The 21,802-nt window shown below is 50.8% G+C and overlaps 7 protein-coding genes across 7 annotated transcripts; 3 read left to right on the top strand and 4 right to left on the bottom strand.

The window, feature by feature from the left end:
* Positions 1 to 1,221: 1,221 nt before the first annotated feature.
* Positions 1,222 to 5,886, bottom strand: BO79DRAFT_80563 (uncharacterized protein). The gene is made up of 3 exons (XM_025689772.1): positions 5,835 to 5,886; positions 2,674 to 5,774; positions 1,222 to 2,342 (listed from the first exon to the last, which is right to left on the bottom strand). The coding sequence occupies exons 2-3, from the start codon at positions 5,712 to 5,714 to the stop codon at positions 1,454 to 1,456; spliced, it is 3,930 nt and encodes a 1,309-aa protein (XP_025542145.1). The 5' UTR covers positions 5,715 to 5,774; positions 5,835 to 5,886; the 3' UTR covers positions 1,222 to 1,453.
* A 1,536-nt stretch (positions 5,887 to 7,422) lies between these two features.
* BO79DRAFT_169606 (putative NADH-ubiquinone oxidoreductase 178 kDa subunit) lies at positions 7,423 to 8,427 on the top strand. Its single transcript, XM_025679490.1, has 3 exons — positions 7,423 to 7,594; positions 7,758 to 7,999; positions 8,084 to 8,427. The coding sequence occupies exons 1-3, from the start codon at positions 7,478 to 7,480 to the stop codon at positions 8,238 to 8,240; spliced, it is 516 nt and encodes a 171-aa protein (XP_025542144.1). The 5' UTR covers positions 7,423 to 7,477; the 3' UTR covers positions 8,241 to 8,427.
* Positions 8,428 to 8,731: 304 nt separating this feature from the next.
* Positions 8,732 to 10,267, bottom strand: BO79DRAFT_191349 (protein-histidine N-methyltransferase; the record flags this gene model as incomplete). The annotated part of the gene is made up of 3 exons (XM_025680818.1): positions 9,871 to 10,267; positions 9,455 to 9,763; positions 8,732 to 9,394 (listed from the first exon to the last, which is right to left on the bottom strand). Exons 1-3 carry the CDS (start codon positions 10,027 to 10,029, stop codon positions 8,732 to 8,734), a joined length of 1,131 nt encoding a protein of 376 aa, XP_025542143.1. The 5' UTR covers positions 10,030 to 10,267.
* A 292-nt stretch (positions 10,268 to 10,559) lies between these two features.
* BO79DRAFT_169600 (cystathionine gamma-lyase CYS3) lies at positions 10,560 to 12,428 on the bottom strand. The gene is made up of 4 exons (XM_025679489.1): positions 12,002 to 12,428; positions 11,846 to 11,931; positions 11,330 to 11,777; positions 10,560 to 11,264 (listed from the first exon to the last, which is right to left on the bottom strand). The coding sequence occupies exons 1-4, from the start codon at positions 12,116 to 12,118 to the stop codon at positions 10,686 to 10,688; spliced, it is 1,230 nt and encodes a 409-aa protein (XP_025542142.1). The 5' UTR covers positions 12,119 to 12,428; the 3' UTR covers positions 10,560 to 10,685.
* A 532-nt stretch (positions 12,429 to 12,960) lies between these two features.
* Positions 12,961 to 14,337, bottom strand: BO79DRAFT_208125 (DNA-directed RNA polymerase III subunit RPC25). Its single transcript, XM_025682319.1, has 7 exons — positions 14,137 to 14,337; positions 13,955 to 14,053; positions 13,756 to 13,852; positions 13,601 to 13,687; positions 13,481 to 13,544; positions 13,248 to 13,425; positions 12,961 to 13,179 (listed from the first exon to the last, which is right to left on the bottom strand). Exons 1-7 carry the CDS (start codon positions 14,146 to 14,148, stop codon positions 13,135 to 13,137), a joined length of 582 nt encoding a protein of 193 aa, XP_025542141.1. The 5' UTR covers positions 14,149 to 14,337; the 3' UTR covers positions 12,961 to 13,134.
* Positions 14,338 to 14,596: 259 nt separating this feature from the next.
* BO79DRAFT_191342 (CCCH zinc finger protein) lies at positions 14,597 to 16,856 on the top strand. The gene is made up of 2 exons (XM_025680817.1): positions 14,597 to 16,527; positions 16,590 to 16,856. The coding sequence occupies exons 1-2, from the start codon at positions 14,653 to 14,655 to the stop codon at positions 16,797 to 16,799; spliced, it is 2,085 nt and encodes a 694-aa protein (XP_025542140.1). The 5' UTR covers positions 14,597 to 14,652; the 3' UTR covers positions 16,800 to 16,856.
* Positions 16,857 to 19,365: 2,509 nt separating this feature from the next.
* On the top strand, positions 19,366 to 20,109 carry BO79DRAFT_226434 (GPI anchored serine-threonine rich family protein; the record flags this gene model as incomplete). The annotated part of the gene is made up of 2 exons (XM_025683795.1): positions 19,366 to 19,573; positions 19,640 to 20,109. The coding sequence occupies 2 exons, from the start codon at positions 19,366 to 19,368 to the stop codon at positions 20,107 to 20,109; spliced, it is 678 nt and encodes a 225-aa protein (XP_025542139.1).
* Between the last annotated feature and the right edge of the window lie 1,693 nt (positions 20,110 to 21,802).

The following is a 21,802-nucleotide window of genomic DNA, read 5'->3' as shown; positions in this document are numbered from 1 at the left end:
TTGCCATATACCTACCTACTACTTTACTATCTACTGCATGCTTACTAGAGTAGTATACACCACAATCTCAGCCCAATAGTATTGAAGCAGTATGATGCTGCGGTAAATACTAAGTACTAACTGATGGTAATATCGGCAGTTGCTATTTATAACCCCCACTCCCGTGCTGAAACGGTAGTAGCTAAAACTCAGCCACGACACAAGCCACCTTCTGAACCCCAATCCACTCCATCTATCTATCTACTTTGTAAACTCATCTACTACGGTGTAGAGTCTTAGTACTCAAGTAGCACAAGTTTAACGGAAACTATTTCTTGGCAATAATGAGATGTTTTTTTTTCCCCGACTGGATCAGCCCTGTCTGAGGCTGCGCAAGTTGGAGTCAGAACCGGTGGAACATCTTGGCAGTTGTAGTTTGAATCCATTGCATGTAAGTAGTGGGCATTATGAGCGGTGAATAAAAGTGGACTATATGTGTAAACAGTACTAAGTACTGTGAAAGCCTTAGTCAAATCATGGAGGTAATTGGAATGGATTTGTCACACCGTCAGGCTGCTCTCTGTCTAGATTTTCGCGAAGAGTAGTATCCTGGTGTAACCGGCTTCTCTCCCCGGATGTGGGACACAGGAGGCTCAAAGGGCGCGCACCAACCAAGCTTTGGCGCAGAGAGACTGTATGTTACGAATGTGTGGCAATGGCTGATCTTGACATCATGTGCGTGGCTGTGCAATTGCGCCCGGGTAACTGACTAACTACAGTACTTACCATGTAGTTATCTATCTAGTTAAACTAACCAACCAGACTGGTTGGTCTATGGTCTTACAGGGTACTTGTTGATCGGGTGAAGTCAATCGTCGGTTGGAAGAATTGCAAACAATCTGATTTTATTTATCATATGATTGATTCTGTCATTTCTCATCATGTCTTCATTGTAGATCATTCCCCAATCTCCTGCGCATCTTCTCATCACTCGTCCATCATATCCACTAAGTACATGCTGTGTAGGTGCTGTGAGGGCTTCCAGGTCCTGGTCATAGATAAATATATAGTAGTAGTTTCACATACAGTATTTGTTTGTTACACATGAAATAAACAATCGCTCGCTAAAACACGCAAAGACGCAATCGTAACATAAGCAAAAGAGGCATAACCCCGAAATGACATGATAGTGTCGAAAGGAAGTATAAAAATCGTGTCAGAAAAAATACATTGGTTGGAGAAAGGAATGGGTGTTGGGGCCCTCTCATCAAAAAATCGTCTCGGTCATGATCAGGAAAACATTGGAAGACATAGGAAACCCAAAGGATTGTTGTGGCCCCGCAGCCCCGCGAAGGGCCGGGCCGGCAAGATAAGACAAAATGGGGAAAGATCAAAAGTATATGAAACAAGCCGGTTATTAAAACAGTATCCTGGTCGACATAGCCACTCACATCGCATTACTCGAAGCTTTCGTTCATGCCCTCATGCCGTCCCGACTCCGGCGGGGAGAGGGCGACCCATCTGAGCGGCTCGAGTCTCTTGAACCACGACGAGGCGAGTCTTCTGACTTCTTAGCCAACTCTTGGAGACGGGCCATGACCACAGGGGAGTCGGAGTACAGAACACAGCCACGGGAGTATGTGCAGGGGTTGTACTTTTCTTCCTCTATCGCGAAATCCTCGTGCGCTGCCTCGCGCGTGATCCGGGGGAAGGTGCGCAGGATAACATGACGAGTGGGGTCTTCCTTGGAGCTAAGGCTGCCCTCCTTGGGGGTGCCATACTCTTCCCAGTCATCATTGGAAACGGCATCGGCATCGGGCGACGGCAACGAGGCCAGGATCAGCTCTCGCTCCACGCGCGCAAGTCGCCAGGTCTCAGCTGCAAGCTTGACAATCTTGCGGACTGAGATGAGAAGAGCATCCAGGTTCTTCGGGTCGGCAAAGTGCTTGAGCTGGTCGATGATCTCGTCAACAATGACGGCCGCCACAACGTTGATCGATTGCTTGGCGTCCGAGGTCGTGTACGCTGCCTTCAGTGTCTGCTGTCTCCAGAACGCCTCCCGTCTCACGGACTTGCGGCGGATATCCATCGACAGCATCTGGAAGAAGGTATCGGCCTTATCGAACCGGCGGCCCAAGGTGAACAGGAAGGGATGGAAGATGCGGTAGGTCAAGGTCTTAGAAATGACATGCTGGACATATGCTGAACGAAGCTCGACGGATGCCGGGGTGTTATCAAGGAACGATGGTAGTTCCGATGGAAGTTTGGATAGAATGTCCTTGGGAGGATCAATTGGAAGGTACGAGAAGTGCTCCTTGGACAAGGAGACAATAAGCCGAGATAGTTGGCCGAAACAATCCAAACTAGATTTCGGAGATGTTTATCAGAGCACGTACATTTATAGCGTTATCAACATGTCATCATAGTCATCATCATGATCAGTCTATAGAAAAAGACAGGAGAACAGGAGAAAAGACAAAGGAAATGAAACAAACAAAAGACTGTGGTCTGGTTCTGGTTCTGGTTCATGTTCATGCAGAAAAGAAGAAAAATGCAAACATGACATCGAAATTAAATGCAAAGATAATGCAGAAGAAAGAAAAAGAAAAGAAAAAGAAAAGAACATCAGAAGATGAGAGATCATAAACGAAAGTCGGGTACTAAAACACATTCTCAATGCACTGGGTCACTTACAAGAATGTATCACCCTTCGTGCTCTTGAGGTCAGTAGCTTCTCCAAGGCTGTGAAGAGTCTTTCTCAACCTGTCGCAATCTTTGTCCAAATTATCAATGGTAAGGCGCATTCCATCCACCGCATGCTGAACCTGTTTCTCCTTGACAAGGTTATCCTCCTCCAATTTCTTGTTCTCCCGCTCGCAGAATTCCAAGGCCTGGATCTTGTCCGAGAGCCGTCCCTCCAAGTCGGTCTTCTCATCAGCCCACTTCTGCTGCTGGTCGCTGTGCTCCTTCTCCATCTCCGCCACCTTATCTGCGTGGCTGTTGTTGAGGGACTCGACTTCGTTAGCGTGGGTCTGACGAAGGTCCTCCATCTCCTTGGCGTTGGTCTCAATGGTATCCTCCAGTTCCTTCTGCTTGTCTGCGAGTTCGGTAGTTCTGGTTTCAAGTTCTTCCTTTGTCGAGCCCAGCTCGGCAACCTTGGAGTCAAAATCGGCTTGCAGTGTGTCGTGCGCTTCCTGCATCTGTTGCTTCTGGTTCTCGTAATCGTTCTTCATCGCGTCCTGCTGGTCGAGCAACTCGCGCTCGCGTGCCGCGAGAGCCTCAGCTGCTGCCTTCTCGTCTTCTGCCTTGATCTCCTCGAACATCTCCGTCAGCTCCTTCTTCTGAGTGGCAAGAGATGACTCCTTGTCTTGTCTGGCAGCCTCCATATCCCTCTCGTAGGTCTCATGTGCCTCTTGAAGGTTGGTGTTGAGAGTCTTGACCTCCTCCTCCAGCTCGGCCTTCGTCTGCGTTAGCTCCTCATTGGCCTTCTCCGAATCATGTAGCCTCTCCTGAAGGTCCTTCTTCTTCTCATTCTCGTTGCCCAGCTCCATGCGAAGCTCATTGATGGTATTCTTCAGTCTCGTTGATTCCTCCGCACTTTCACTGGCCGCCTTCCGCATCTGATTCTGCAGGGCATCGATGTAGAAGTCTTTGTGCATCAATTCCTGCTCATGTTGGTTCTTCATCTGCTTGAACTCGGACTCCCGCGCCTGCAACTTGCCCTTGGTGGTCTTGTAGCTATTGAGCAGCCGGCCGATGTCGGGAATGGCATCCTGGATCCTCTGGAGAAGCTCAATAGGCTCTTCATGTTCGTGCGGAGGCGAGATGGTACCTCCTTTGCCATTCAGAGGATGGCCATTGCCGAATCCCAGGTTCTGCAAAGCCTGGAAGGATGCAGCCGACCCGGGGTCTATTGAGCCTCGAGGGGTCGGGTGCATGTTAGGGGAAGGCTGGTAATAGGCATACTGGGGGAGGAAGCCATTGGCGCTCATGATAGGCGAGTGATAGGAGGGGGGGTAGGGCGGTATGGCGGTTGGCTGTTGATGCATCCTCGCCGTCATTGGCGGAGGAGCCATTTGTGGAGACATCATGGGAGACATGTGCCCACGTGCTAGAGGACTGCTGACTTTCGGAACAGGTGAAGCGGGTTTCGCGACAGGCGAGACGTGTTTCTGTACAGGTGACACGGTCTTTTGCACAGGTGATGCAACCTTCTGCACTGGAGAATATTGTTGCACGGCGGGTGAAGCTGATTGAAATACGGGAGAAGCGCCTGGCGGTGTGGGAGAGGCACTCCTTTGCGACAGAACCGTTGCTTCCCGTATTGGCGAGGCGGGTTGGGCCATCGGTGAGGTATACTGCTGCACCGGAGAATGGTAAGGTCGAACTGGCGACGCAGATTGGTGCACCGGTGAAGTGGCACGTGGTGTAGCAGCAGCGCTCTGAGGACCAGGCGACATAGACTTGAAAGATGGGGATGCAGTGCGTTGGATTGGTGAACCGCTTTGGGGAATCGGAGAACCAGGCTTCGAAGCGGGAGTAGCGCTCGAGGGGGCGAACGTATCAGAGAAAGGAGTAGGCTGAGCGACTACAGTGTCGGCGAAAGGCTCAGACATTTCAGGAATATGCGAGTAAGTCTCTGGAGCTCCGGTGTTGGAGCCAAAGGATGCTGCCACGAATGAGCTGTCCGCCTGGGGCTGTGGTTCTTCCAAGGGCTCCCACGACTGGGTCGGGACGAATGAAGAATCCAGCGGTGTCTGCGGTGCTGTTACTGGTGTCTCCTCGACTGTTTCAGCGGCACCGCTAGCTTCAAATTGGAAAGGGTCGGTCTCGTGGTGCTCCTCAGCGTCACCCGCGTGTTGTTCCGATGTGCCTATTTCCTCCCAGCTCGACTCTTGTGGCTGTTCAGAATAGGTCTGCACATCGTTCACGTCGGATTGCTCAACTTGGGCGGGCTCAGGAACTTCCGGTTGCTCGAACCCACCCTCCTCGTTCGCCGGCGACTGGACTGGTGCCTCGTCTACGGGCACAGTCGAGTCTGGCTCGACGGAAGCCTGTGGTTGCTCCAGTTCTGGTTCTTGGTTTGGCACCGACTCTGGCTCTTGTGCCGGTTCTGGTACGGTTTCAGATACGGGCTCTGTTTCTGCCGGCTGTGATTCGATCGGCGCCTCAGCTGCAGGTTCAGCTACAGCTTCAGTTTCGATTTGAGCTTCAGCTTCAGTGGGCGGTTGTTCGTGTTGCTGCTCGTCAGGTTGTATGTCTTGCTGTTCTTGCAGACCCTCTGGTTGCTCTTCTGCTTGTTCCGATGTGGGCTCAGGCTGAGCTGTCGGTGGCTCCTGAACTTGCTCTTCTACTTGCTGGGGCTCTGGTACCGGCTCTTCAGTGGAGACCTCTGGCTGTGATTGCTCTTGCTGCGGGTCTTGCTGGTTCTCCTGTTGGACCTCTTGTTGGCTCTCAGGCTGGACCGCTGGCTCCTCAGTGGAGAGCTCAGGTTGAGGTGCCTCTGGTGGTGGTTGTTGTTCCTCTGGCTCTGCTTGTTGTTCTGGCTCAGGGGTAGATAGCTCAGGCTGAGGTGTTTCTTGTTGTTCTAGTTGCTGTTGTTGTTCCTCTTGTTGTTCTTCTTGTTGTTGTTCAACAACAGGAGAATCGGGCTGAGGTGTCTGATTACCAGAGGCCTCTTGGTTCTTGCCCTTCTTATTCTTTTGTTTGCTAGCGGACTTCTTGTTCTTTGCCATGGTGGGCGATAGTGATGCGTGCCCAAGTTAGAATAAGGCTGTAAGACGTGTTCCCAATAGCTAAAGAAGTAACACGGTCAGCGGAGACTAGATTGGGTGGCTGCGGGTTTAACACTGTACATTTGTAAGCGCGTTCGGCGGCGTCGTGATATATTCCGAGTTGATATAGATACAGAGCGAAACGCAGGGGCCCGACAAGGTAGGTGATCACACGGTCAGGCAGGAAAGAAAGTAAGAAAAAAAATTTTAGGGGGTAAGGAGAAAAGAGAGGGAGAAAAAAATAATTAGGAGAATAGGGAAAATTGGAAAATAATGCTCAGGCCCGTTGAGCAGAATGTATGCAGGTGGGCGCAAATGGTAGGAATACACGGAAGACAAATCACCGGATGTCGAATGGCAAGTTTGCCAGTGGACAGACACTCCGGAAAGCCAGGATAGTTTTCCACACGCTGGCTCTTAAAATAGTTGAATTCTGAGGAATGGGATTCGAGAGAAGAGACGACGTTGGGGAAAAAGAGGGCAGCTAATAACCGGTTCCCAGTCACGCCCAAACAAGAAAAAAACTGCATCTACAAAGGGCTCCGGCCAGCCTCAGGGGGGCTGGGCGAGGCGCGACGGCGGACCGAACCTTAGAGGGCAATTGATACCCATTCTACCAGGGAGTCATAGACCGTAGGAGTCCGACTAGGCGAGAGAAGGCAAGAGTACACACTTGGGTGCAAGAAGGGAGTCATCGGAGTGGACCGAGGCGTTTGAGTCGGGACTCGAAGCGGATCCAATCAGCAGGCGGTGTCACCAGCATTGGGCATCAACGACTCGATCATTTGGGGGTGGCAGGGTGAATCAGAAGACGAGCAGCGGAGCAAGCGTCCTAGAGCATGCTATTTCGAGAGTCCAAGAGTCCGAGCTCTCTCACACTTTCAAACACCGCCGAGGGGAAAGAAAGAGAGCGAGATGAGGGGGGGCAAGTCGAGTGGGCGGGGAGTGGACAACGCTAACCAACGATCGATGACATGTCGCTGTTGATATCCAGACGTTTAGGAGCCCACATGAATTGGCAGAACCTGAAACCCAATTGCTGCCGCGCTAATCGCAAGCAGTGGGGAGCGCCATGTTGAAGTGAGGCAGTTAGCCATGCATCGGGACCACCCAGGGTGTGCGGTGTAGGAACACCATGACTGACGAGCCAACACAGCGACCCGCTCACACTTCACTGGATGGAACTGCCCCAACCCCCGTTCAGGGCGAAAAGGAGGATTGATTCCATGATCCCTCCAGGATGTTGCTGCAGGTAAGGCGAAGATCGGGAGGGTCTGACGGTCATCATATCATATTTGACCGACATGCAGGAGAATTTAGGCCGACAGATGAGGGGAGTGGAAGAAAGGATGTGTTTGCACCGTAAGATGTCCGGGGCTGCAGGAAGAAGAGTAACTAACAGGAAAGATTTACTTGCTCACTGACCAATCCACATGACAGTTGACAGACCGACTTAGTCATGGCATGGCAGCCTTACTGTTGTCCTAACTAAGCTAACCAGTTTTGGATCCTCTATGCTCTGTTACACTAGTCCCAATATGGCACAAGTCACATGACTAACCATCACTGGAACTGGACCAATCAGCCCAAACCCAATCCAGCTTTCCAATCACGTGCACTCCGCCTCGAACCGCCTTTCTGCGCTTTCAACCTCCCAAAACCCCCCCCCGGCGACGACGACATCATAACTCGATCCGCCGCTGCCAATTGTCTACCTCCACACCATGTTCTTCGCTAGGCGATCGGTGGCTTCGGCGCGGCTCCTTCTGCGGAACCAGCAGCCCCGGCGATTCGACTCGCACGCAGCTCACCATGCCGAGCCTGTGAACGAGAGCTTCGGCGTACGTTCTCTCCCCTCCTCCAATGGGAACGGCAAACGAACCCTCCCTACTACCCTCGCCCGACTTTCACATCCCATTATACCCATTGTGGCATTGGTTCCTGCATGAACGAATAAGCAAGGCTCTCAAAAAGCTAACATCCTGATCTTACGCACCCATACAGCGCAGTTTCTACGTCACCTTCGGCACCTTCGCGTCCGCCTTCGTTCTGTACCAGGTGGCCAAGTCGAACGATAACTCCTCCCCGTCATGGATCACCAACCTCATCCACAAGTGGACTCCGGACGAGAAGATCTTTGAGCAGAGAAACGCTATCCACACGGCCGCCATGGAGAAGGTCGCTCATGACCGTCACTTGTTCGCGAGTCAGGGTCCTCGCGAATTCATTGAATTGAAGCAGCCTGAGTACGTCAACACATCCATTCCTTCTCCCAATTATACCTCAATATGCGGAGTACTAACCGGGGATCTTTTTTGTTTTCTCTGTAGGGTCAGCTTCAGCGCCGTCGCTCCTTACAATGTCGCCCCCGGCCAGAGCGCCGATCTGAGCCATGTTGTCGCTCACTACCAGCGTCAGAACCAGGAGATGGAGGCCTCCCGTGTGGCCCGGATGCAGGACGGCAAGGTCGTGTCTCTTTATGAGTAGGCGAGCATATTGAACTAAGGAAAATGTGATTCTGTTGTTGTTGTTGTTTTTCTGTGTTTTGAATATGTCGGTAATAGACATAGGAAGCAGGGCTTGTTGTACATATACCGGGCAGTGTTCAAGATTTTTTTTCTTTATTCTTATTTTCCGTTATTTATTGTCCGCAGATGCGGTTGTTGTCAGCATGGGTTTACTTACAGAGATGATCAGCTGTAATCGCAAGCCATAGTTACATATATACATACACTACTTACCCTGTAAGTCCCTGTCGATCAGATTGGCCCCATAACTGATACTACTAATGCCCAATATAACAGCAGAGCCAATAACATCACACCTTTATCTAAGCGAACGCTAATCACCAGACATTTAAGACTACTTCACCACATACAACTACTTACTTCATCCTACCAGGCAGCATCCATTATCTATAAGCCATATTTATATACTAACCACGACCCTAACTAAACAGTAAAACTACTATCAACTAACTAAGCACACCTAACCCCCAAAACCACCCTCCCGACCCCCTCAGACTTAACATCCAACCTCTCCTGCACATCGACCTCGACCCCCAGAGTCCCAGCAACACCACCCAAAACCGCCAAAAATTCATCGACACCCCCACCAACCCCAAAATAGACCTTCTTGGCCGCGACCAACGCCGCCGCGCTCTGCTGCTGTCCTCCCGGCGCAGCACGACGCAACAAGGCGACCAACGTCTCGGAGAATGCCCCCAGCGACGCAGGCGAGTAGATAGTCTCGGAGGCGAGGACGAGTGTTTGGGAGTAAAGTACTTCCTGGGTGGAAGAAGTGGTGGAGGAGAAAACCAAGTCGACGAAAGCGGGCGACCAGGCACCCGAGATGAAGGAGATGGAGATGCCGCGGGCAGAGAGGTCTTCTTGGAAGGATTGGATGAGGGTGGGGGTTATGTCGAGGAGTTCGTCTTCTTCTGACTGTCCTTCGGACGGGGAGGGAGAGGGAGAAGATTGTGTGTAGTGATACCATGTTAAGAGGAGGTTAGGGAAAGTAACGAGACGGAGAACGGCAGAGTTGTAGTCTGCGAATGTGAAGTGGGTTCTCTGTCCTGATGCTGGGTGAGAGAGGAGTTGGGCGAAGAGAGATAGTGATGGGATGGCGGTGCCGGCGCCGAGCTGGGGATTCTTGTTAGTATCCCATGTACTGGGTATTATCTAGGGTAGGTAGGTACATACCTCAATGATATGTCTATCACCAGTAGCCGTCGACGCAGCCAGCTCGTCGGTGTCAACAAGCACCTTGGCTAAATCGATGGCACACTCCCAGGTCTTGAACCCGCCTTCGTAGAAATTGGGCTTGATGTCGCCTTTCTCCAGACCGGCGATTAGTTCCTCGTTGTTCTCGTCGGGAGTATCCTCAGCCATGAGTTGGGCGCGGATGTCGAAGATGTCCCGACGAGCGAGGGTGAGGTGCTGGTTTGCAGCAGTAGTTTTGGTGGGCAGTCTGAGCTTGTTGAATGAGATTTGAGATGGGAGTGTAGGGATCTGTGGAGTGTTAGTTGTTGATACTGATGTAACGTAGAGTAGAGTAGGGTAGATGAGTGATGTATCTTAATGATACTGGAAAAGTGCCTTGTATCGGAATTACTCACCCACTCAGCCACATCATGTTTCTTAGCTGGAATCAGCTCCGGGAGTGTAGAACCCGCACCAGCATTCTGGTCATTGTTCGTCTCGTGAGTCTCGTTCATTTCCGTATCATCGATGTCGATATCGTCCCCCGCAAAGCCGAAGCTGAATGTGGATGTCATAATGTATTGGAGTTTTTGTGAATAGTCTCAGCTATCCACGACCAGAGCAGACAGAGTTATCTATAAAGGGAACTTTTATATGCCGCTTGCACAGCCGAATCCGATGTCAGAGAAGTAGAAGATGGATATCCAGCAGTGAGGTGGGGTATCCTATGATCTACTTCAATGAAGGATTGAATGACCCGAGCGCGATTTTGTTTTGAGAACAAGTTCAGGATAATCAATCTCGGAGTTGACTCTGTCTTCTATCTCCTGTCTAGACCGAGTCCGATGTATATTAAACTGTCAATGCCTGGCTCTTTTCTCTTGTCGCTTCATTCGTCCAAATTTTGCATTTTCGTTATCGGGATGACTAAGCAAGGTGATTGGGTGCTGAAACCGGTCCTATACATTGCGTATAGATTTGGTCTTGATATGGAAATTATCTCTTTGTTATGATTTTCATTGATACTACTTTATATTAGAAAGAAAATTCGTAGATCTACTTGTATATTACTTGGCTTCAGAAGGTATGAATCTGGTGTCATGACCGGGCCTGCAAAACTGCCACGCAAGACCCTCTATCGTCTCACATTTATATATATCGTAGAAACGCTCTATGTATCGTCCCAAACACGCAGATAACGAAACGAACAAAAGGAAACACCTCAAATCCTCTAAGCAGATCCGTTCTCGACCTTGGTCGCAGCCACAGCCTTCTCAAGAGCCTGAAGAGCATCGGCCAAGAGGTCCTCGGAATCCTCAACACCGCAGGACATACGGACAAGGTCATCGAAGACACCAGCAGCCTCGCGCTGGTCCTTGGGGATACCAGCGTGGGTCATGCTGGAAGGAACCTCGCAAAGAGACTCGACACCACCCAGACTCTCGGCCAGAGTGAAGATCTTGGTGTACTTGCAGAAGAGGTGAGCGGCTTCCTGGCCGCCCTTGATACGGAAGCTCAGCATACCACCGCCCATGCCGTTGCGGTGCTGCTTGACGGCAATGGCACGGTTGGGGTGAGAGTCAATGCCGGGGTAGTTGACGGCGATGACGTTGGGAGAAGCCTCGAGGGCCTTGGCGACTGCGGTGGCGTTGGTGGTGGCCTCGCGCGCACGCAGGTGGAGGGTCTTGAGACCACGGTGGGCGAGCCAGCAGTCGAAGGGGGAGGGGACGGCGCCGATAGCGTTCTGGAGGAAAGAGAGGCGCTCCTGCAGGCTATCGGAGTTGAAGGCAGCGACACCCATCAGGACATCCTGAGATTATTCATGTTAGCAAGATGCCCGTTGCTATAGAAGGAGGGTGTAAGAGTTGAGCTTACAGAGTGACCGTTGATGTACTTGGTGACGGAGTGGACGACGATGTCGGCACCGTGGTCCAGAGGGTTCTGAACATAGGGGCTCAGGAAGGTGTTGTCGACGACAACCAGGATACCGTACTTGTGGGCGACGGCAGCGATCTTCTCGATATCGACCAGGCCGAGGGTGGGGTTGGAGGGGGTTTCGATCCAGACCAGCTTGGTCTCGTTGGGGCGGATGAGCTCCTCGACGTCGAGCTCAATGCAAGGCGAGAAAGTCACCTGGACGCCATGGGCGGAGGCTACCTTGGTGAAGTAACGGTGAGTTCCACCGTAGACATCGGAGACGGAGACGATGTGAGAGCCCGCGGCGAGAGACTGGAGGATGACGGCGGTGGTGGCAGAGCCAGAGGAGAAGGCAAGGGCATATTTAGCGTGTTCAAGAGCAGCAATGGCCTGCTCGAAGTTGTCACTAAATTCCAGCAGTCAATATCCATGCAATCAATGTATCTCAGCTATGGCGATTCCGTTCCGACTAACCGGTTGGGGTTGGAGCTGCGGGTGTATTCGTAGAGACCAACGGGGTTTCCGACGCTGGTCTGCGCAAAGGTGGTGGAAAGGGAGATCTATGGGCCAGCTGATTAGCGCGTGCACCGTAGAAGTGAAGGCAGTGTTCGGAGAAGAATGCGAACTGACAGGAGCAATGACAGCGCCGGTGGTAGGATCATGGGGAGCACCAGCGTGGACGGCCAAAGTTCCGAAGCGGCGATCCTGAGGGGTCGACGCTCCGTTCTGAGTGGGGAGAGCAACCATTGTCACGAATGAAAATATATACGAAATGGGGAATAATAGAAGTCAAAAAAAAAAAAAGCAAAAGTGAGTAAATCAGAACAATAAGTCGCTGATAGTCTAAAATGCGCGAGTACTGGGTCTTGTAGAGCAGTTGAATGCTTAAAGACAAGAGGTGGATGATGAAATCACAGGGCCCCTGCAAGACGCAAATGCGGTCTAATATAAGCAAGTCAACCCTTCAAGGTTTCTAGGGTTGCGATTTGTAATGGGCCAAGGAAACGAGAGAGAAAAATAGATCGGTGAGACGCAGAATCCCAGGAATGAAAACGAGACGAGCCGCGCACAGAGAGAGGGGGCAAGTTTGCTTGAAAATTTCTGGCTGATGCCGGGTTTCTTTTACGTTGCGCAGACTGGATGCTGGAGAACTATAGGACGAAGTGGTCGAGAGGGACCCGCGCCGAGTTCCAGAATCTTTCTTCCCTTTCTTTTTTCCTTCTTCTCCACCCCGCCAGTTTATCGCCGCCTTTAACCGTCGCATCGCCGACGCCCTTCCGTGCTGACAGCCGCCTAGTTTAGTTCCACTTCTATTAGTTGAAGGTGTGTCTGCTTTGGCATTGTAAGGTGTCATTTGCATCCCTATCTCTATCTACGTACGCCCTGTTTTATCTAGAGTCTGCAACGGTGTCCCCCCATTCGGCATGATTGCACGGTCGCTTGGTGCTGCAAGGGGAAGTAATGATCCATGGTTCCTTGGGATGGGCTCATACCATCCCTTCATTTCGACATCAAGAATCACTATTGCGCCAACCTGAACAATTAATAAAGCTAAGATCATGTCATTATTCGTCTATCGATGGTATTATCGATCTTCTCCCCTCTGCAACATCCATCCCAACGTGGTATATCCAATTCCTCCCATTTACTTTTTCCTTTTCTTTTGAACCCACTGTATGTAAGTAGTAGTAGTAGTGTACAATGCAATCCCATCCACGGGAAGCTCTCGTATTCTTCCTCTCCAAAACAAAGCAAATCATCAATCACCACCATGAAATCGGACCCAATCCAGCCATTTGCATGGATCCCTATATCATAAAGATATTAGATTGTCTTCAACACAGATAATATACCTGGAGTAAGGATAGTCACTCACTATAATCGAATATGGGGGTTTCCGCTCGATGGCGGCGGCATCTCCTAGATCCGGCGCATTCGGGATCTGGTCGTGCCATTCTTCCATCTCAACGCGGAATCGAACAACTTCACCAACATCAAAGTAGAACGTAGAACCATCTTCGTTCTCCCAGATCCAGACTTGATCCGCGTAGTCACTGAGATTTGTTAGCAAGCTGGAGCATCGCAGAGTTGATTAGGTGGTACACTCACAATCTGGCGCCATCCAGGAGTAGATCAGGGGGCACGAGGATGTCGTTGAAGAATTCCACGGCAACTAGGGAGTGTCAGCATCATATGTTAAAAAATACATCCTATACACTGGATTCTCACCCTTGATGCCATGTTCTGTCGCACTTGAGATCTTCCCAAGCATGATCTCGCCCTTGAACGGGCGGAAGACAATCAGACGGAATTTGACTGTCAATAGGTCAGTTTCTCTACCACACACTCTGAGAAGAACATCGTAGATAGAAAAAGTAACATACCATTTACATTAACAAGTCCAGTACCATGGCCAATCAGACCATCTGAAGACTCTAGCAGGTCATAGAAACCAATACATAGGCCGATTTTTTGAATGACCTGACCATAACAAGGTCAGCGATGTTCACTCACAAGCATGGCTCGCAGACCGTGCTAAACATGAAGCACACAATGGGAGAAGTTTCACGCGCTAGGACATACTTTGTTGGCATACTTCTCGTTGATGTTATCTTCGAGAGCCACAGCGCTATATTTGGAGAAATCCTCCGGGGAGATCTGGATCAGATCAGAGATCGTAGTCTGTGAGATACGGGTCAGCACAAACTCCGATATAGGTATGCACTGGGTGCATATAGAAGTGGGAGTAGTAGTCGATCACTAACAAGAATGAACATGATGAATCGAGTCGCTTGACGTAGCGCTCAAACGGCCGGCGGGGAAGAAGAAGAAGAAAAAAGATAAGGACGACGGAGATAATAGATTCTTCTCTTTCTTTCTTTCTATTCCAAGGCAAGCATTCGGGTGGGAGTATTCAAGTGGTCGGGACTCAATCCCATATTAGAAAAAAGCTAGTTCAATTGTCCTCCATCCAGCAACCATTTTACAATTATTATATTGGAAATCACTTTTAGCAGCAGCAGCTCAATGCGAGAACCCCCGGCATCCAGCCAATGGCAGCCGGCGGATCTGCCATGAAATTTTTGCCTGGACAGTGAGGTTGGCCCCACGTGAGCGGCACGCGATTCCTGATTCTGCTCGGAACGGAACAACCAAAAGAGGCTCTGTCACTGAATCTCCGGCCGCCTTTTATTGAGTTGCGCCCTCGTCAAGTCTTCGCAATGTCGGGAGGATGGCGTGCATGCTGTTTCTCTACGAAGGTCGTCTGAGATCTTCTCGCCATGAACTCCCAGGGGTTCTCTTTTCCTCCTCCCCCTCCTCCTCCTCCCTCTCAGCAACAACAACCACAACAACCGCAACCGCAGCAGCAACAATACCGTCACCATAATGCCAACTACCCTTCGCAATATGGCGGTCAGGGTTATCACGGCCAACGAGGCGGTCATGCTCATGGTGGCCACTTCAGAGGACGTGGGAGGGGCTATGGAAACCGGGGAGGCGCCCGTGGAGGTCACTTTATGACACCAGATAACCGCGCGTACCCTACCGCTACACCGTCTACTGGCTACGCTCAGATGAACTACTCTGGGTATGCCACGCACCCCAACCCAGCAGCCCAAGTCACTCCTTCGCCATCGCAAAATTACCAACGGGCTCCGAATGCTTCCTCCTTCCCTCCTTCGCAGCCTTATGCGCAATCCGCAGCCCGGGTGCCGCCTTACCAAGGCCAGCCTAACTATGGGGGAGCTTACACTTCGCCTACTGCTCAACCTGGGTCTATGTATCCTTCGGTCATGCCTGCCCAGCAACCGGTCAACCAGCCAGTTCAGACGCCGATGGTTGCCCCACCTATGCGCTGGGGGTTTGAGCAAACGGGACCGGCAGGCTCCTTTGCCGGAGCTCAGCGCGGCGGACACTTCAACGGTTACAACGCTCAGTCACATAATGGGGATAGAACAGCACACTATGCCAACAAGCGCGATCATAATGCGGCCTTTGGGAAGCCCCAGTCCGTCGCACCCCGAGTTCCCGCACCGCCTCCGGTTCCCAGCTTCGGAAATCCTCTTCCCGTCAAACCCCCACCACCAGCTGATGCCACACGGAAGCCAAAGAAGAAGAAGAGAAAGCACAATCAGCTTGGATTGACCCCGAGAACCGAAGAGCATGAGTCGAGCGAGGATGAAGACGATGTGGATGAAGAAGCGAGATTAGCCGGAGGAGCTGCTGCTGCCGACACCGCAGCTCTCAAGGTCACATATCGCGGAAAGACATCCACATTGCAGTCACCGGAAGAAATCGCGGCCTGGATTGAGGAACGGCGAAAGCGGTATCCGACGCAGGCGAAAGTGGAAGAGAAGAAAAAGGCCATGGAAGAGGCGAAGAAAGCACGCCAGGAAGTACAGCGGCAGAAGGATCAGCGAAAGCAAGAGTCCAAACGAGCGCACAAGGACGCTCGGAATAAGAAAGCGCACGACAAGCCATCCAATGACCAACCGGTCGATCCCATAGATGCTGCAGCGAAGGCGAAGGAGAAGGCGGACAGACTGCGGCGAAAGCTCATGAAGGAAGAGAAACGGGTGGCCAAAGCCGAGGCGGATGCCGAAAGGGCTCTACTGAGGGCTGAGGCACTGAAAAAGGGATCAACCGATGCCAATGTAGACGAAAGTTCGGCCACCGCACAAGTCCAACCGGCTTCGGAAACTGGGATCAGGGCAGATGCAGATTCGGAAGATAAGTCTGTCAAGCCTGGGCCCGCTGCAGTCGAAGGATCAGAAGTCACCAACGGCGAGACGACGTCTACAACAGATGTCAAAATAGACGCTGGGAAGCCCGAAGAGGCTGGGGACGAGGCCAACATCTCGTCTCAAGATGACTCCGATAGCAGCGATTGGACATCGTCCAGTGGGTCAGATTCCTCGTCGGATGAATCCGACAGTGACTCGGACTCTGCGCCGGAGGAGGCGACTACTCGACGAGAAGGACCGGAGCGGGTGCCGCCACCCCCTCGCGAGACTAAGAAAAAGCCATGCCATCACTTTGCTCGAACCGGTCGCTGCAGGAATGGAGATAGATGTCGGTTCTCGCACGAGGCACCTGAGCGAGGAAAGAAAGCGAAGCCAACGGAGCCGAAGGGGCGAAAGGGGCTTCTACAAGCGGTGAGTCCAGGAATCCCTAAGCTTATGCTCCTGAGAACGTGACTAATATGTGCAATTACTAGCTCCTGGACCGCCAAAAGGGAGAAGAAGACCGAAAAGTCATGGAAGCAATTGCATGGCTCGGGGAAAACGGATTCCTAGATGCGCCGAAGGCCCAAGAGGACACTAACAAGTCGACATCGGTGACCGAAGGCACGGAAGCTCCGCAGCAGGCAGCCTCCAAGGACACAATCTCGGGGCAGGAAACTGATGCTGCCCCCGTGACTGCCTAGTATATGGTGTGGCACCATCTCGAAGGCCGTATCGTAGTGTGCTGTATATACATAGCTAGACTAACGCATTATAGTACGTCTCGTGTCAAGGCTCCATCGTGCTCGAGCACTTCAGACAGTCCAGTTTTCCATTAGTGACTCGTGCCTGTAGGCTGTATAGTGGGGAGTGATTTCGGTGTTCTCTCGTTGGTCCAAGATTGAGCCCAGATGAATCAGAGTTCGGCCATTGAGTATAGAAGCACTTCGGACGAGAGCGTAAAATTGCCATCGCACCATAGTGGCCACCGGAGCTCACTAACAAGGTGATGCGGCTGCAACCTCGGTTTGAGCCGACTATAGATAGTAGGAAGTTAGGAAGATGGGAAGGATGGATGGGTGGGATGGGTGGCGCCTCCCCGCTTCGCGCTGCGCTTGTGGGTTAGCTCAAGTTGTTAGTGCTCTCGTAGATAATTTTTAGCTCCTCGCTATACACTAAGTGAGGACTTCGAATGCTGGCATAAACGCTCGGACGGAGTTCATTTCCCATGATAGTCTAGACAGGATGGGTGCCTAGCGAGGGCGTGGGTCTTGAATCTCCATACAGGATTAGAATGCCAGCCTGACGGTCTCCGAAGGAGAGAACACAAGGAGGAAGGCAAGAAAAGTCTAGCCCATAGTGAGAGTAGTGTAGGTAGTCCAGGGGGAAGAATGATGTCGGCGTTAAGTAGAACGATAGACTAAGTCGATGGAGGGGAGGTTCGAGGGGTGGGGAGGGATAATCCTTAACGAATTGGGAGGTGAAGTGGATGAGAAGCTTTGTGCTTAAATTACTGGATAAGGAAAGCGTGAACTTTGGGTCACTGGGAGAGGAGCCGAGAGAACTGGATACTCCTAAAGGAGTACCTCTCCGAGGAAGAGAAAGAGATAAGGGCGAATAAAGAGGTTCGTATAGTAAGTACTATGGACCCCTGCTTGTGGACAGGGATCTCGATAGTGTGGTGGGTGGCTTAGATCCTGGAGATGTGATGTCTCAGTTCATTGAATCGCTTCTGAGCTTTGTATTGAACAGTATTTTAGTTAGATGGAATAAAAAATATATGGGAGTAGTCGGGTAGCTGCTTAGTTGGATACTACCGCAGGCCAAATTAATAATCGTGATCGGCCGCATCCACATGTCAGTTCCGCACATCCTGATAAGATAGACTGTGGGACACTAACAGCCGTCTAGTCGGATAGCCAATGTTCTCTCACGATACTTGCATGCAATTTCAATAGAAAAGAGCAAGCAGAGAAGAACTTGTGTTGCAGCACGTCAAAAAACAAATACTATCTATCATACATCCAGCAAGAGAGAAGGTTCCAGACAGACAGACAGGACTAATAATACGGTGCCCTCGAGCTAGTCCCGAACGAGGGCATCAGCAGCTCCCACAAACTTTGGAGCGGAGTGGAACATGTCGGCGAGGGTTAATTTCATTTCTGCCCAATGATCGTCCGCGTGCCCTGAATTGTTGCTGCAGGAATTGGGAAAAACGCCCCTGAGCAGATACCACCTTTTCTGCCAATAATGCCTCTCTCAATCGTATCGAGGGCTATATTTACTTACACTTTTTCCAAGCGTCTCCTTGGCTTGTCGCTAAAGGAAGTCATTCAAAATCCGGACTCTCGCGGATAGGTCATATAAAATTTGCCATCTGTCTAAGCATGTATCTAGTGAGAGTTAGCCACTGTAGCCGACGAACCCCCGGTCGGGCGAGCGAAAAATAGTACCATTGGAAAGACGCTACACCCGAGTCGGGCCTGAACTCTCCCAAAATGGACGAAAATGAGGGGATCCGAACCGGACTTCCACCGGAAGATGAGGCCAGAAGAGAAGCAGTTGAGCGACTAGTGACGCCCAAGGGGGATTAGCGCAAGTGGAGGAGGTCCGATACAGCAGGTACGCCCGGTACGCTAGACCATAGGCTGGACTTGGTGTGGCCAGGAACAGGAAGGTCCGGATGTCCACTAGTCACAGGGTCATCCAATCCATTGTGCCCTGCGTCGGTCTGTCCGCAATGACAATGGATCCCCCCCCCCTCCTCCTCTCGTGTTTTTTTCCCACTTGATTTTCGCCGTCTGGGTCAGAGTCGGGCAATTTGTACTAAGAAGGTAACCTAACTTAAGCCAGGTAGGCAGTAGTGTGCGAGTAGACTAGTCTAGTATCTACTTAGTAACTTTCTCCAGTCCAGTCAATACTCACTGACTGGTAAGTATACATAGACATCCTCCTCCCCCCCTCCCCGGTGGTTCGTTCCTTCCTCTTTTCTCTTCTTTCTTTCTTCCCTTCCTCGTGCGATTTCCCCATTCGACGTCTGTCCTTCGTTCTTTCGTCGTCTGCATCTACTGACTCACCCCGGTTCACTCTTTTTTGACCGTCGAGACTATCCTTCCTCTCTCTCTCCCACTTAGAAGTCATTCTTTTACTTCTGTACCACCCACACTTGCATCGCGTATTTACGCTTGTATATCGCATACTATCCATTCCCCGTTATTGTACCGAGTCATTCTACTACTCACATATACTTCTCCACCAACATCCTTCAATATGCGTTCCGTCTTCTACCTTGCTCTCAGCGCCATTGCGTCTCTCGCGGCCGCTTCCGACAACCCGTTCAACGTCCCTGAGGGTGGCTACACCTTCACCGCGGGCAGCCCGACTACTCTCACCTGGGACCCGACTACTAATGGCACCGTCACCCTGAGACTCCAGTGGGGTGCTGTCTTCACCACCACCACGGGCGAACTTATTGCCGGTAAGCTCCCGCTATGGATATGGTGTGGAAAATTTTGATGAGATAGGTACTGACGAGACCATTTAGGGAGCATCGACAACTCTGGTAGCTACTCTTGGACTCCTTCTGCCGATCTTGCGGCCCGCTCGGACTACACCGTTGAGATCATCGATGATGATAACACGGACGATGTCAACTACACCCCGCGCTTCTCGGTATCCGGTGCTACTGGAGCGGTGACCACCAGCACTGCCTCGTCAACCACGTCTTCTGCTTCCAGCACCAGTTCTTCCACCGACCAGACCTCCACCGTGAGCGCCACTACTCTGTCTACTACCACCTCGAGCGCTAGCTCTTCCACCTCGACCACCACGGCTGGCTCGAACTCTACCGTTTCGGCGACGTCCTCCAAGACTGCCTCGTCCAGCTCTTCGAACACCGCGAGCTCCAGCGCTTCTACTGCCAGCGTCACCACGGTGTCCACCAATGCTGGTATGGCCAACCAGGCCTCTATTGGCATGATGGCCCTTATCTTTGGTGCTGTTGCGCTCATCTAAAACTACGACGTTCTGATTCTTCTGCCCGCCTGAGGGCTGCCAACTCCGTGGTCGGGTGATGATACCTTTTTTCTTTACTTTCTGGTACATAGATTTTTGAGCACCTTTTATTTACGCCTTCTTGCATCCCCCTTTTTACTCTTCTCACGCCCTCTTTGAACTTTCTTCTTCACGTGCCCTGTTGGATTGTCAAGGATTGCATGGACCTTTCCCGTTGCTGAAGAGTATCCTTTGTGTCTCGGAAAAAGATGTTACAGATCCCGGCTCTCTCTGCCATTTTTCGCTCCTGGCGATGGTATGGGTATGTTAATTATTACTACGACATTGTTTTTGTGCCTCCGGATGGATGGACCTAATGGGTTGGACATCGGACTTTACGGAGTATGTAGATATGGATTGTGTAATGAATGACTACTAGCCTATCATGCATGCGTTATACAGATGACTCGGAGCGCCCCTGGACGAAGGGGTCGATGCGTCGTAGCTGTGTGTACACGGGACCTGCATGATGAGCCCGGTGAAGATTCTGACGGGGTGGAGATGGGCATACCTTGCATGGCCCACTAGACTGCAGAAGACCGTCTGGGATAAGTTGGGGACATGCAGGGTAATGCTAGAGTGGAATGGAAAATTCGAAGGATTATAAGACGATATATTAATGAGCCCAGGAAAACGAATCCGACAAGTACGTAGCCTCGATGAATGGAATGATTCAATAAACAAATACCCCATAGGTAGGGCCGAGCAATGCCGGCTAACAGATAAAGTGAAACAAAACAATCTAACTATATGATAGGGATAGATCTAGAATATTATAGACTCCGTCCGTCCCCTCAACCCTTTCGAAATTAAGGCCGGTAAGAGAAAAAAGTAAAACCAAGAACAAGAAAATGAGCGTACGTAAAATGACAAGGCGCGAAGGAAAAAACGAAGAGATGAATCCAGAACCCATTGGGCAAAAAAAAAAGGGCTGCTAGCTGGCTGGCTGGCTCCACGGTAATCAAACCCAACCGTTAAATAAAGGGTCCACCCGAGGATTTATCCACCGACGGACGGGCAAAACTTCGGTGTGTGGAGAGAGGCTGACTGACTGACTCTTTGAGATTTGATTTGGGATGGGTAATTTAATTACACTGTAAGTTACTGGGTGATATTCTTTCTTTCTTTCTTTCTTTCTTTCTTTTTCACTTGATGATGGAAAAGATGTTCCTTTAACTGTACTGCAGTTTATTTATGGATGTTGTATTGAGGTTTATTTTTGATAGTATTATCAAATATTGGTTGGTGTATGCAGTATATTTATTGATTGGGATTTGCTTCTTTGCCAAGATGACAGACACACAACAGATGGATGAATCGGGGGCCTTTGTTTTGTTTTGGGGTTGATTTTGGGGCCTGCAAGGCACGTGAGGGTTGTCTTGATTTTTGGTTTCGGGTGAGTTCCATGGTAAGAGACAGTTCTTGCCCGAGGAACCATATGTTGATAGCTGTCCCTATTATAGATGAGTTCCTTATTTCTGTTTTCTACCCCTGAGACAGACGGTGATGTAAGGATGGTTGGGGGAGGTAGTAAATTAGGGACTTCGTCTCGAGGGAAGATTCTTTGTTTGTTTGAGACTGTCTATCTGTCACCTGAGCAGGGGCTGTATTGTATGCATGTTATGCAATGATACTAAGCCAGAATTATGTGCAA

Source organism: Aspergillus costaricaensis, assembly GCF_003184835.1.
Source record: "Aspergillus costaricaensis CBS 115574 unplaced genomic scaffold BO79scaffold_8, whole genome shotgun sequence".
NCBI lineage: Eukaryota > Fungi > Ascomycota > Eurotiomycetes > Eurotiales > Aspergillaceae > Aspergillus > Aspergillus costaricensis.
This window is presented reverse-complemented; position numbering and strand designations above follow the sequence as displayed.

Excerpts from the sequence above, each read along its gene's own strand:
- BO79DRAFT_80563 (XM_025689772.1), bottom strand. The coding sequence starts at position 5,714 with ATGGCAAAGAACAAGAAGTCCGCTAGCAAACAAAAGAATAAGAAGGGC. Across the intron at positions 2,343-2,673 it reads ACGAAGGGTGATACATTCTT|TTTGGATTGTTTCGGCCAAC; the intron begins GTAAGTGACCCA and ends TCCGAAATCTAG.
- BO79DRAFT_169606 (XM_025679490.1), top strand. The coding sequence starts at position 7,478 with ATGTTCTTCGCTAGGCGATCGGTGGCTTCGGCGCGGCTCCTTCTGCGG. Across the intron at positions 7,595-7,757 it reads CTGTGAACGAGAGCTTCGGC|CGCAGTTTCTACGTCACCTT; the intron begins GTACGTTCTCTC and ends GCACCCATACAG. Across the intron at positions 8,000-8,083 it reads ATTGAATTGAAGCAGCCTGA|GGTCAGCTTCAGCGCCGTCG; the intron begins GTACGTCAACAC and ends TTTTCTCTGTAG.
- BO79DRAFT_169600 (XM_025679489.1), bottom strand. The coding sequence starts at position 12,118 with ATGGTTGCTCTCCCCACTCAGAACGGAGCGTCGACCCCTCAGGATCGC. Across the intron at positions 11,932-12,001 it reads CCGGCGCTGTCATTGCTCCT|ATCTCCCTTTCCACCACCTT; the intron begins GTCAGTTCGCAT and ends GCTGGCCCATAG. Across the intron at positions 11,265-11,329 it reads AGTACATCAACGGTCACTCT|GATGTCCTGATGGGTGTCGC; the intron begins GTAAGCTCAACT and ends GAATAATCTCAG.
- BO79DRAFT_208125 (XM_025682319.1), bottom strand. Across the intron at positions 13,853-13,954 it reads ACGAGAAGTATGCCAACAAA|GTCATTCAAAAAATCGGCCT; the intron begins GTATGTCCTAGC and ends TGTTATGGTCAG. Across the intron at positions 13,545-13,600 it reads GACAGAACATGGCATCAAGG|TTGCCGTGGAATTCTTCAAC; the intron begins GTGAGAATCCAG and ends GACACTCCCTAG.
- BO79DRAFT_191342 (XM_025680817.1), top strand. The coding sequence starts at position 14,653 with ATGAACTCCCAGGGGTTCTCTTTTCCTCCTCCCCCTCCTCCTCCTCCC. Across the intron at positions 16,528-16,589 it reads GAAAGGGGCTTCTACAAGCG|CTCCTGGACCGCCAAAAGGG; the intron begins GTGAGTCCAGGA and ends TGCAATTACTAG.